The sequence below is a fragment of the Gopherus evgoodei genome, chromosome 1 (assembly GCF_007399415.2).
Source record: "Gopherus evgoodei ecotype Sinaloan lineage chromosome 1, rGopEvg1_v1.p, whole genome shotgun sequence".
Taxonomy (NCBI): domain Eukaryota; kingdom Metazoa; phylum Chordata; order Testudines; family Testudinidae; genus Gopherus; species Gopherus evgoodei.
Genome location: NC_044322.1, coordinates 347738006 through 347751234, shown reverse-complemented (window position 1 = coordinate 347751234; position 13229 = coordinate 347738006). Strand labels below are relative to the sequence as shown.

General features: G+C 38.7%; 1 protein-coding gene across 6 annotated transcripts in view; it reads left to right on the top strand.

Moving 5' to 3' along the window:
• The window catches only part of PCLO (piccolo presynaptic cytomatrix protein), a 540429-nt gene extending 528111 nt beyond the window's left edge, over nucleotides 1-12318 (top strand). For all 6 annotated transcript variants that reach the window (XM_030560944.1, XM_030561095.1, XM_030561007.1 and 3 more), the window contains 3 exons: nucleotides 4095-4229; nucleotides 4864-5009; nucleotides 7281-12318. In XM_030560944.1, coding sequence (XP_030416804.1) covers nucleotides 4095-4229; nucleotides 4864-5009; nucleotides 7281-7421 — 422 coding nt within the window. In that variant the 3' untranslated portion in view covers nucleotides 7422-12318. The remainder of the gene's footprint in view (nucleotides 1-4094; nucleotides 4230-4863; nucleotides 5010-7280) is intronic.
• The last annotated feature ends 911 nt before the right edge of the window (nucleotides 12319-13229 follow it).

Here is a 13229-nt window from a genome sequence, read left to right as displayed (position 1 = left end):
ATTCGTGTCAAATTCGCAAGCATTTGTGGGCTGACTGAAACAGCATTTTCAGCAAATAAACTATTCATCTGAACAGTTTTGCCCTAAAGACTTTGTCACTGATCCCACAGTCAATGGTTTTACTACTTGAATGGTGCTTCAACCAAAGGGTCACTCCTTCCTAGGACAAGCTCTGACTGATAGCAGGTATCTGATTAAAAATAAGTTAAGATAAAGGGTGAAATCCATGCCTTATGAATACAGACATAACCCTCGAAAGAGGGTAGCTGAGGGTTCTGGTGCTATTAATAATTAACTTAAAAAACACTGCAAAATGACATTACAAATACTTCCAGCTTCGCAGAGCTGAGACAAAGCCCCATGATTTAGAAATGCAGTAAATTGGTTCAATAACTGCAGATAAATTAATTAATTAATAAACTCTCTTGTTATCCAATTTTCCAGCAATATGGAGGTTCATAGTTATATATGAATAAGGGTTTGTATCACTGGCACTAGAAAAAATTAAGTTTATACCACATCTCAACTTCTTAAGCTTACCATTTAAGAAAATAGTTTTTAGCAAATTATTTTATCAAGTAGTTCTTAATTGCTAACGGATGCTTAATAAGTCTGATGGCCTAATAATAAGCAATAATTATCCTGTCTTGTAGAAACTCATTAAATACTTAATCATAGCTATATTTTTAAAGAATCTAATTACATTGTTCTTGCTAACACAGTTCTAAGGTAGTTTTAATCAGCTAGACATACCCGTTACCCTATTCTTGCACCTGATAAATATGTTTTCAGCAACTAGGTAAGATTTAAATAACGTACAAAAGCAGTCTTATTTCAGGAGAGGACAAGTGCACAAGGTTTGGATTTGTTCTGGATAAAACATCAATGTATGATCAACTGTGCAATGAAGGTCCAATCCTATAAGGTATTGAGCACCTCGTACTCCAAGATCAGCCATAAAGACCCAGGAGAATGAATTTTAAACCATCTCAAAATAGGTAAAGCCAAGCCCATTTTTAAAGAGGTGCTCAGTCTTCACCAACTATGAACTCTCCTGAACAGTCCTAGGCAGTTATATAGTGACTACCCCATCAGTATGGCCCTGCTTGAAATGTGTTTGTATTTTGAGAACCAAACCCCCAAACCAGTGAGGAAGTGGGATATGTCTGTATACCATTCAGAGTGTTTATGCTAGGCTGGATGAAGGGAGAGAATGGATAGAGGAAGCCAAAGAGGTGGAAGGCAATGAGATAAATTCTGAGTCTTTAAAACAGTTTTGGTTCTTTAAAGCAACAATGTGTATCAGTCCCATGTTTCATGAGGCTGGTGCAAGGGCCCAGAGAGTCCCTCAAAGAGTCAGGTTAAACATCTTCAGTCTCGCACAGTGGGAGAAGTGAAAATGAATTTGGAGATACTTTAGGGCTATCAGGTTTCAAGTATCCTCCCTAAGGAAATATGTTTTCCCCGTGTAGCTGTTATAGCAGAAAAGTATCAGTGGGGAATACACACTGATCTCCAGTAAAATGCTAGATATTGAGACACTGAAGTGCTGCATCATAAAACGGGACACACTGTAAGATATTGTAAGCATCTCTCTCTCTCTCTCTAGTCCACTGAATCCCATGTAATATTTCTCCATGCTGGATGATTTTGTGTTATATTGAAAAGACATGTAAGTGAAAAAAACAAGGAAGCAGACTCAGCCAGGAAAGATGTTGCCTCAACAAATGTTGCAAATGAATGTAAAAGGGACAGGGCTGGAGGGGGCAATAAAATAAAAAGCTTGGCAGATGTTCTAGGAAAGGCTGGTGGTTAAATAAAGATTGCCTGAAACTAATCATAGGTTTCTGCTACAGCTGTTTATACTGGTTTCACGTAGTTAATTATTATGGGATTCAATGCAAAAACAACATTGACCAAAGTACTAGCAAAGCATGTGGTAGATTTGCAACTGTAGCTTTGAAATGTGTGCTGCCTTCATAAACACCTTTGCTAGTTTATCTCCAGAACAAGGCACAGCTCTACCCCTCATCTCTATTGCCGAGTCTTTCAGTACTTGGGGTCCAAGCCTGGAATGTGCTGAATACTGTCAGTTCCTATTGGTTGCTCAGCACTTTGCAGGATAATACCCTTGCCATCTTAACAACCTCGCTGAGGTTGAGTGGCACATCAGATGGAACGGACTTAGGGGTAATGGTAATAACGTATCTGACCCTCCTCTTCACCTGTTTTGGCTCTTGGTAAACCATTTCTGCCACAGTCACAGATCCTAACACCATGGGCATCACTGATCTTTCACACACATGTGCTTTACGTTGGTGTAATTACACTGAGAGGGTTAGACCGGTTTTGAGTGAGAAGAGAGTCAAGCTCTATATGTTGTGTTAGTGGGTCTGGCAAAAAAAAGGGGTGCTCTGCCTGATGGAATGTAAGTCAAAGCAAAACTCTCATTAGTGGATTAAGAGCAGGAGCAGACCCTCAGTGGAAGGTTTTCTGATTGTCAGGCTTGATAGTAGTTTCACCTGCTCACATACGAGTCCCTTCTGTCCCTCCAGGGGTGAAATCTTGACTCCACTGAAGTCAATGGGAAGCCTTCAGCTGAGTGAGGATTTCATCCTCTGATGCTACCAGGTCCAGTTTGTGGTGATGGCATTCTGTAATTAGCTGACTGCTTTCCATGACCTCAGTACAAATTTATTTAAATGGGGAAAACAATACAGTATGTGAGGATTTTCTCATGGAAATCTGTGCTCCAGCAATTGGTGCTGTGTAATGGGAATTATTCAAGTGCTATTATATATTCATGGGACATGGAAGTAGCATCCAAAAGTTACTTTGGGAATTTTGATGCTTCAAGAAAAGCAAGATTTTGTAGCAATTTGAAAGGCACATGGTTAATTGTTTCCATTCATCAAGAACACTTTTTATGATAACTCCTTGGCACGACCTGCGAGGATTTCCTGGTAGTGCATTAAACCCCAGGCAGCTGGCACCAAAGAGTTAGACATGAAAGACTTCACTGAGCTTTGGATCAGGCCCCAAGTGAAGAGGAAGGTGAAACATTACATTACACCAGCGAAGTGGCAGATGGAGGTAATCTAGGCCCATCCCCACTTTGGGTTGCTGCAGAGCCAGGACATGTTCTGCCAGTAGCACAGGAGAGCACTCATACATCTCTGTCCATTTAAGCAATGCAGCATATCTCCCTCCACTCTGGGCAGCTAGCCGGGAGAAATGCCTGTACTGTGGGCCTGCCATTCTGCCTAGTCCATGTGCAGGCTGCACAAAGGTGGAGGAAGGCTCTTTTCTTTTGCCCCTCCCCCACACTGTACACACACATAATATCTGGGGAAAATATGGCCCATATCACATATCGTCTAAAGGGAATATAATTGCATCACTCCACATACATATGTAATGGTCTGACATAGAGTAGTCCTGTCCAGAGAGCTCTTAGGGAATTTTTGACAGTTCAAAATAATTGCACGTACATGCTTATTTGATTTTTATAAATCTTTATTGTACACTGAATAATATCCCTTATTCTTTTTGAATGGGGTAAATTCAGAGTCCTGACCTAAAACTTTCAATAGCATTTCAATGACTTAGGAACTTAAACCCATTTACTTTCAACAATACTTAACCAGATCGGGCTGGATTTTCAAAAGTATTTAGGTGTCTAAAATGCAGATAGACACCCAGCATAATGTTTAAAACTCCAAGGAGCATAATTCCCATGTGCGTTAGGTACCTGTGTCCTTTTGGAAGTCCCATTAGACACCTATTACTTACTTCAACACCTTTGAAAATCTGGCCCCAAATGACTGTCGCTTTTGAAAATGGGATTTAGGGTCCTAAATCACTTTAGAAAATATTCCCTTGTTTGCTTCTTAAATCAAATAAGTTCTGATGTCTATGTATGTGCTACTGTTGACTGCATATGTCTGCCCCATTTGCTCATATAGTCGTGTTATACTTTTCTCATTTGTTACAATGAGAGGTGCTGTATAAAAACAATCTCCTTCCTAAGTATGGTACCAACAGCCCCCCTCAGTTTCCTTTCACTATAATGGTTTTGGTTTTCTGCTTTCCAGGTAAAACCCAGGTGATGGGTGAAATCAAGATTGCATTAAAGAAGGAAATGAAGACTGATGGAGAACAGCTAATAGTTGAAATCCTTCAATGCAGAAATATCACCTACAAGTTTAAATCTCCAGATCACTTACCAGGTACCAGTCAGAAACAGCATTATAATACAGTAATGAGCATCAAGCAGGACATTGACTCTGACATTTAATGATATTATTACCATAGGGAAATCATTTTGTTTATTAAGCAAAATGACATAGTCTGTAGCACTGTCAGGGAAATTTTTTTTTGTTCCTGTGAACATTTTTGATGAAAATGAAAATGTTTGTTGAAATTTTTTTTCAAATGTTTTTTGCATTTATGTTGAATTCAAAATGTTTCCATTTATTGTTGCATGAAAAATGAACATTTTTCAGTTTTGTGTTTTCACAAAACCCAGACATTTCTGGTGGAAATTTCTGTTTTGACAAAAAAAAGGTGCTTTTCATTGAAAAAATATTTCAGATGAAAAATTCCTACCAGCAATAATATTTTGACAGAGCCATAAAGACATCAAGACTGGTTTTGCGGTCAGTGATACCAATGTAAATCCAGAGCAACTCCCTTGGCTTCAGTGGAGTAACTCCAGTTTCACTCTGGTGTAAAAGACAGCAGGATATGACTCCATGGTATAGAGAGGTGTATTTTGTCTCTGTGCATCTCATCCATTGAAATCATTAGTGACAATGACACCTTAAGAGCGCCTGTATCATAGGCTGAATTATTCTTCCACAGATCTGTATGTGAAGCTGTATGTTGTCAATATCGCTACCCAAAAGAGAGTAATTAAAAAGAAAACCAGAGTGTGCAGACATGACCGAGAGCCTTCATTTAACGAGACGTTTAGATTTAGTCTGAGTCCTGCTGGGCATTCTCTTCAGGTAATTCTGCATATGATTACAACATAATTTTATATGTCTTCCAGACTGTGCTGTGGGAATTAGAGATCAATCTCCCATTCCCAGTGACTTGCCTAACAGGTTACTGAGAAAATAAGATTGCAAAGGAAATAGCACAGTTATCTCCACTCTCTTGCTGTCTTTTAGTAGGTTGAATTCAGTGTACCTAATGTCTTGTCTTTAGGGGAAGGATGGTCCTGAAGGTGAATGAATCACAAGACTGAGTCAGAAGATTTGGGTACCATTCACAGCTATGCCTCTGACTCATGGACACAGATTCTGCAAGTTGCATAGTCTCTATTTCCCCAGTTGCTAAAAGGGGATAATATTTACTCAGCTCTGTAGAGAACTTTGAGATCTTCAGATGAAAAATGCTACTTAAGAGCCAGGTGTTGTTATCATTTATTAGAAGTAATATACCGAAGCTCAAAGCGATAGATATGAAGCATAACGCACTGGAGTCGGCTTGTTTAATTTACAATCTGGCACACACCAAAGCTTGTGTGAAGCTGCACCAGGAGGCACAGTCCCTCTCCCTGCTGCTCAGCATGTCAGAGGGACTGTGAACTCCGCTTTCTGTGGTGTGTCCAGCTAGTTCCTTGGGTTGGTGCAATAGTAGGCAACAGAATATGGTATGTCTTGTCTTAATTTTCATTACCTGTTAACCCTAATGTTCTTCTGGAAACACCTCGTCTAAAAATAATGTCTCTTTAATATAGGCAGGACTGATGGCACCACCTACTATTATTATGGTTGCCCAACCTGTAGTTACTTATAACTGCCAAACTTTAACCATTGCAATATTCCATGCAGGGTGTCTGCTTCAGCCTGAATTGGTTTGAAAAATGTCAGCCCACACAGCTGAGCTCTTTCCAAGAAAGAGGCTACAGAAAATATATTGTTTTGCCCATATTAAAAAATTATGATGACCTTTCCTTTGAAAAGATCTAGTGCCCCTGTGCTTTGCAGCCAGGACTTGAAATTTGGCAGGGGGATGGCTTTTGTTTCAGGATATATCTTTTGCCACCCCCATTGTTCTATTCTGCAGAGAAGTAAATAGACACAGAGGGAGCTAATAGGAACACATCTCCCTGCTGTGTGGTGGCTTTTTTGTCCTGGCTGCAAATCAGAAACCAACATGAAAGTGAGGCTTTGCACTAGGGAGAAGGGGAGTGCTCAAACTTTTAAAGGGACAGGCTATCATACCTATGAAAATCTGCTCAGATCTCGCCTTTGAAAAATTGCAGGTCACGCATGCTCAGAAGATTGGTTTTTTTTCAATTTTGAGCAGCTAAAATCTCCAAATATTCTGTCTACTCTGGGCATGCTCCAGCTAAAGGCTGAGCAGCACTTACCTTGCAATTGCAGCTCAGGGCTGGGGTCTGGGACTGGGTTTGAGACCGAGCACACTGGAAATGAGAACAGAGGGACTGTCATTCCTGTGCTCTAAATGCCTTTTCTGCTGGACCCAGGCAATGTGGAGGCAGAAGCTGCCTGATTTGAAGCTGCAGAGGGGGTAAGAGCTGAATCTTCAGGGATGGCGCAGTAGACAGAGACAAGGAGCTTGCAGGGATAGACTGGGACCAGAGGCTAGGAGGTGGGGAGAAGGAGCCTGAGAGTTGAGGAGGGGAGGTGACTGGAACAGGCAACCTTAGTTATGGCATTCCTTAACTTTTGAGTGCTTGAATTTGCAACTTCTGTCATGTTGTTTTGACATAGTTTTCCTGTGTATAATATTTATATAGTGCCTTTCATCTGAGACTTTAAAAATGCATGACTGACACTCATGAAGATAGCTTCTCAACACCTCTACGGAAGTATTATTGTATCAATTTTACACATGAGGAAAATGAGGTACATAGAGATTTATTCCCAATTGAACACACCTAGATGTCTAAAACTGGGCTCCCAAAATTATAGGCCATTGTCAAAAATTTGGGCCTTTGTGACTTCACCAAAGCCACATTTTGTGTTTGAACTGAGGATAGAATCCAGGACTTCTGAATTACATTAATCTGTTCCAGCCAGTAGATCACAGAACAAGGAAGTGGAATACGGGAGAAGATCTGCATTCACTGCTTTCCCTCTCAAATGGGGAAAGATCCTTGCATAGCAGGCTGTGGGCTATTTCCTTACTGTTCTTCAGGTGCAAATGTAGATGTCAACATTTCTGAATCTTTATTGTACACCAGCAAGTGGCATGTGTAATTCAGTTAATAAGACAATTTTAACCATATGTCTTTTTCTTCCCAGATTCTGCTTGTCTCCAATGGAGGGAAGTTTATGAAAAAGACACTGATTGGTGAAGCTTATATCTGGCTTGACAAAGTGGATCTAAGGAAAAGAATAGTAAACTGGCACAAACTGATGGTCAGCTCCACGCAAACACATTGAGCAGACATGTCTGCTTAGGGCACTAAACCTTGCAGCGTCGGCTGTAAATGGCATTACTCCAAGACTATAGTTTGATATTGTGTTTAGGTAGGCTTTCAGAATACAAGTAGGGAAGAGTGGGCTCTGGGCTACACAGCACACTTAAATGAGGGCTAGTCAACTTGTTTTGCTGTAAAAGACAGCAAAGAAAAAAACTGAGCCCAGAACTAAAAGCGAGAAAGTTTGAAAAGAAGTTTGATCTGAGGGCTCCTTAACGTTGGACTCTTTTTGGCTGTCAGGAGAGTAACTCAGAAAGAAATAATGAAGGCTTGAAGGCAACTGTTAATGTAGAGTTTGGCTGTGGCTGGAAGCAGTGTGTCTGAGAGAGCAATCTGGGTTTCTGTGCAACCAGAAGGAGATCATTTTATGCAAAAGCACCTAGGATGACTGGTTTTTCAAATCTCACTTATCAGAAGTGTAAAACTTGTTCCTCTGCACCTTAGAATCTCTGATAATTTGTTGTTTTGAGATTATGCCACAGGACACAAACTGCAGGATGTTTGTAGTGGTGGGAACATTATTTTACATGATTTTTTTCTTTATGTAAAGAAGATACACAATAGAGAATCAGATCAAAACTATTCCATTTTGTTTCCATGCGTTAACAATGGGTGTAGGTCTCTGTTCTGGAATGTAAAGAATAAAAGCACATCCATGGCTATTTTTATGTTTTTGGAGGGTGGTTGGAAAGAGAACGGATCAAATGGAAACTGCACTAAATAAGAATGGGGGTGGGAGAGAATGTTTTCTGTGCTAATGAAATTGCAATTCATCCTTCCCTTTGGGTCAGCGGTTTACAAAAGTGGGTTTGTCTTTTTACAGTTTAAGCACTGAGATCAATACTATCATTTCAACTATTCCTTTTTTGTCTCCAACCATCAGCCTTACCCTTAAACTGTTTTAAGGCAGTAAATGTTTAAAATATATAGTATATATTCTGAAACATTCGACCCACTGTGGTAATGCTACCCTGCTGTTTGTGGGGTTCTGGATCAAGAACAACAACATCAGCGACACACGCTCCTTCTTGACAGCTAACAAGAAGGAATAACAAAATATTTACCATCTGGGGATTGAAACGTTAATGCGTGTCAAGGATAACTCAGGTGAATGACTGGAAATAGTCCATTCAAAAATGGCTTGTCAGTATGAAATATGTAATTAAATGAAGATCACTGGCAACACTATAACTTAAGGTTGTGTCAGAGCTCCCAGAATAAAAGTTCTATTTTCAGGCATTTATAACTCAGCAGTAACAATTTCCTTTGGACTGAAACTTTGCATAGAGGATCTTAAACTGGGTGTGATATTTTTCTTCTTACTCAGATTAAAAGAAAAAGGAAAGTGATTTCATCATTCATAAATTGTAGAAATATTTAAAATAAATTGACATGGGATTAATTCCCTTACCATTAAAAAATGGCTTCATATTTTATACCTTCATATTTTTAAATGATTTGGCAGGGGATTACCCTGAAATATCATTGCTTTTTTGTATTTAAAAAGAAAGTGACCAAATTTAAAACACTAGCAAGTGTTTACTGTGTTTGCCCAACAGGAACTTTTCGTACACCATTTTAAGTACCCGCGTTGTTTTTTTCACTAGGGATAGCACACCTCAAGGTGACTTGCATGATAAATTCAAATTATTCCTCAGGATAAGAATTATATGCTTTAAATAAAATAGAGAGAGATGAGAAACCAGACTGACTCTGAAAGAGCTATTGTAATTGTTTAACTTGATGACACTTTTCTACATATTTGTTTTCCATTTATTTATTCAAAATTAAAAATAACGCCATAGGAAATGAGTGAAATATAGAGCAACTGGAAAATGTTAGGGATGCACAAACCAAAGAAAGACAAGTAAGTCCAAGTTAAGACTTTGGTGTACCACATTTTACTTGCAACACAATGCATTCCTACCATCAGGCCATAAGTTATCATAAAGACACAACAGCACTGTCAATGGGAGCATGGTGTGTGCTTTGACTTTTAATGTTGTGCTTTCGTCAGTGTATAACCCAACTCCGATCTTATGTAATCACAGTCTGTTGGTGATAATATAAAACACCCTAATTAGTGTGATTTATATGGAGAATAAGATTCTTCAAAACCAAAATCCCCAACCAAACCAAATATCCCTAAGTGGGATTTTAAAAAGAAAAATCTTTCATGTAAGTATTGCTCCTTTGTTGGGTTATTTTAAATTCCTGATGTCTACAGTAAGTCCTTTCTTTTCTAAAATGTCCAATTTCAATTACGGCATGAAGTAAAAGCAGTGTGATGTGCAATTTTGTGCAAACTGCTGGCAATTTTGTTCTTGCTCAGATTTATTATGAAGACAGCGAGTCATGCTGATGGTTGCTATGGAGATTTTCAGCAGGCACTAGCACTAACTGGATGGCTTACTAGGAAGCCTATAATCATTATTCTTAATTGATGAAAGTGGTCTGGCATACTTTGCTCTTACATGCATTCACAAATGTTTCTGGTATTTTTATGAAATGGGATTGTTTGTCTGGTGTGGCTGGGGTTGTCCAGGAAAGCAACAGTTACCTTGGAATTAGCCTTCTGAAATGGGTTTAATTCATGCCTCTTTATATATTGAAGTTCAAGTGTAACTTGTCTGCTGGAATCCCACCCTGAAATACAAAGGGTAGCGGCTGTCAGGAAAACAGGTCAGTATTAGCAATGGCTTGACCAACAACAGCAGAGACAGGACTCTTTTGATTTCATGGTTGTTATCCGTTGCAAAGAGCTAGTGACAGAGCTAGGTCCACGCACTTTCCCTTTTGTGAGATACCATCAGTTCAGAGTTCGCAAGATGCTTCCAAAGTGTGCCAAGTTCCTTTTTTGATCAGATTTCTAGATTGTACTGGAATCATTCTATGCAACACTGTTTCGTGTTTGAATGCATTTTTCTTTTTTGGGTGAATGAAGTCAGAAAAAACCCTTCTTGTGACATTTAAAAAAAAAACAAAAAAACACCAAACAAGGACTATTAGTATTTTTTACTTTTATTGTATATATTGCAACATATTCTTTCACCCTTTCCCCCTATTTTAGGTTTCTTCAAGTGGCTGAAAGTGGTTATATGTGGCAGCAGATCCTATCATCTCTGAATAATTGATTATTAGTGAATTCACACATTTCTTTGAAGATGCATGTTGTGGCCAGGCAATGGCAGAGGCAATTTAATTTGTTTTATTCATACGTCTGCTGGGTCAACAGAGATTGAAGCTGCTTCTTTGTACAGTGGAAACAAGCTGAATTATGAGAAAAAGCACAGTGTATGTCTTTACAAATAACAGGGATTTCTAATGTGGTCGTTACTATTATGCATACAATGAGCAGCAAACCATTTTCTTTTTTCCTAGTTCACACTAGACATGAGAATTTCTATGATGAATGTTGAGCTAGTACTTTATCATTACACTTTAAAGGGATAGTATCCAGGGGAAATATGATATCTTTATTATTACCCACGTTTTTTGCATCATATCTCAGTGGCAGTAATAAGGGCCTGATGCAACACCTATCGAAGTCAATGGTAATCTTTCCATTCATTTCAGTGTGGTTTTGGATCAAGACCTAGGAATTGGTAGAGATCATTTGCTGGATACATAGGTGTTCCAATGGTTAGATTGTGGGGGATATTGTAGCTGGTAACCAGCTGATATTGATTCTGACTCTAGGAATGAGGAGGAGGAGGACTGCTGGAGAAAAAGCAGCTAGTGTGCCCAATTGAGATGATTTAATTAGCATTTAGTTTCATGGAAATATCATAAAGATGTTAATAGTATTTTTTTAATCTTATTATTTGAATCATAACTGACAATATTTTTAAGTACTTTATTTTCATTGCTACAGTGTCTGTATCCCAGATTCCACTAAGTATCTGTCTAGATATGTACATACATATATGTATAAGAGAAGAATTGCATCTGTGTGACTGAAACTTGAAATAGTAATAGAACAGAGAGGTAGTTCACTGTAAGTATCCACCTACATCACATTCGGGGCCCAATCCGGCATTCCTGGTCGCACCAGGGCTCAAGGATTGGGCCTTCTTTTTGAATTACTAGTTGCCTTTAGTAAGAAAGTAGAAAGAATAAGCAAAATCCGGATACTCTCTCTTTAAATCATAAGATGCATTTTGATGTTTTCCGTACGTTCTGGTTTATTCTTTTTTAAAAGAAGATTAATAAATAAATAAATATACTGATGAGCTCAAAAATTATATTATATTATATATATTTATCCATAACTCAGAGTAGGTGATTTGAGAGAAAGCAGTTTTCTTAATTTGTTACCCTGTAAATAAGTATACATTTTTGTATAACAAATCAAGTTTGAATTATGAATTCCATCTGGCGTCCAAGCATGTGAATGTGAGCATTATTTGACTGTATCTTGTATAGATGTTCAGTGACGTGCTCAGGTGCTCAGCAATAGCTGACTAGCGTGTGTGCTGTCATGCTAGCCAACTATGTGTACAGCATACCCAATGTTTAAAAAAAATCTGCTAAAATACCTTAAAAAAGAAAACGACAACAAAAGTAGTCCTTGGAGAAATGTCATGTTTCTGCAATGAATGTTGCATGCATTGATGGTGGTTTGTTAATTTTTTTGGTTTTGTTTTATTTATTTTGCTTCCAAATTCTCTCAGCAAAACAAAACAAATTTGTTCTAAAAGGTTGTATAAATTGAGACAAAAGCAGTATGAGAACTGTATAAAGAAAATGCTTGTAAATCTGTCTCGTTTTCCACTTTATGTATAAATCCATGTTATGGTTTTGTGGTTGTATACAGGATGTATCTTGAGAAACTTATGCAAATTGTGCTGTATAAAGGCTGTTACCCCAGTCTGACTAATAAATATTTAAAATATCCACTTTGGTTTCTTTTCCCCATTGAATGCATAAATCTATACAGATAAGAATTTTGCTGGTCCAAATTCATCCCCCCTCATTGACTTCAGTGGGCTTACAGTAGGGTTGTATTTAGCCCACCTGTGATGCTGTACCCAACACCTATCTAGTCAAGCTGCCATTCCGAAGCCTATATGGGCACCACCTCCACATTATCCCACATTTTCAGTTTTAAATAGGACTTGCTTTGCCCTAGGGTCCCTCAGGCAGATTAGCACCTGCATTCCCCAAGAGGAATGACCATGCCTTGACCTGCGTTCCTCCTGGCATCTCCCAGACAGCACATATCAGTGTGACTGCAGCAGCACTATGGAAGCATGTGCAGCACATCACCTCCTCCACACCTGGCCAACTCTGGTATAAAGATGAGATGGAGACATGTCCCAAAGCTGTACTGTCAACTATTAGGAACCTATCACCCAGGACAGCACTAGGAATGCACAGACAATATTCCCCCCCAACTTCCAATGGGATTCTGGCCAGCTCCCACAGAAAGGGGAGAATGGACTCACCTTCTGGTACCCTGTTCACTGGACCATTCTGCCACTCCCATAGCAAGCCTCTATTAACTTAATTCTTAAAATTTTTAAAACTATAATAACACATTATTAAAACTATATCTGATTTTTCAGCTCTTGAGTCTGTTTGAAAATAAAGAAGTAGAGGCAGCATGATTTAATAATTCCCATGATCAAATTCATTATGAGAACATGAAAAAATTCATTAAACTGAGGATTTTCTGGATTCACAGAGGATTTTCAAAAAACATTGGCTGCTAATCCTACAAGTAAAATCTGTAATAACACCCATAATTCCCACTCCGCATCAGAAAGTG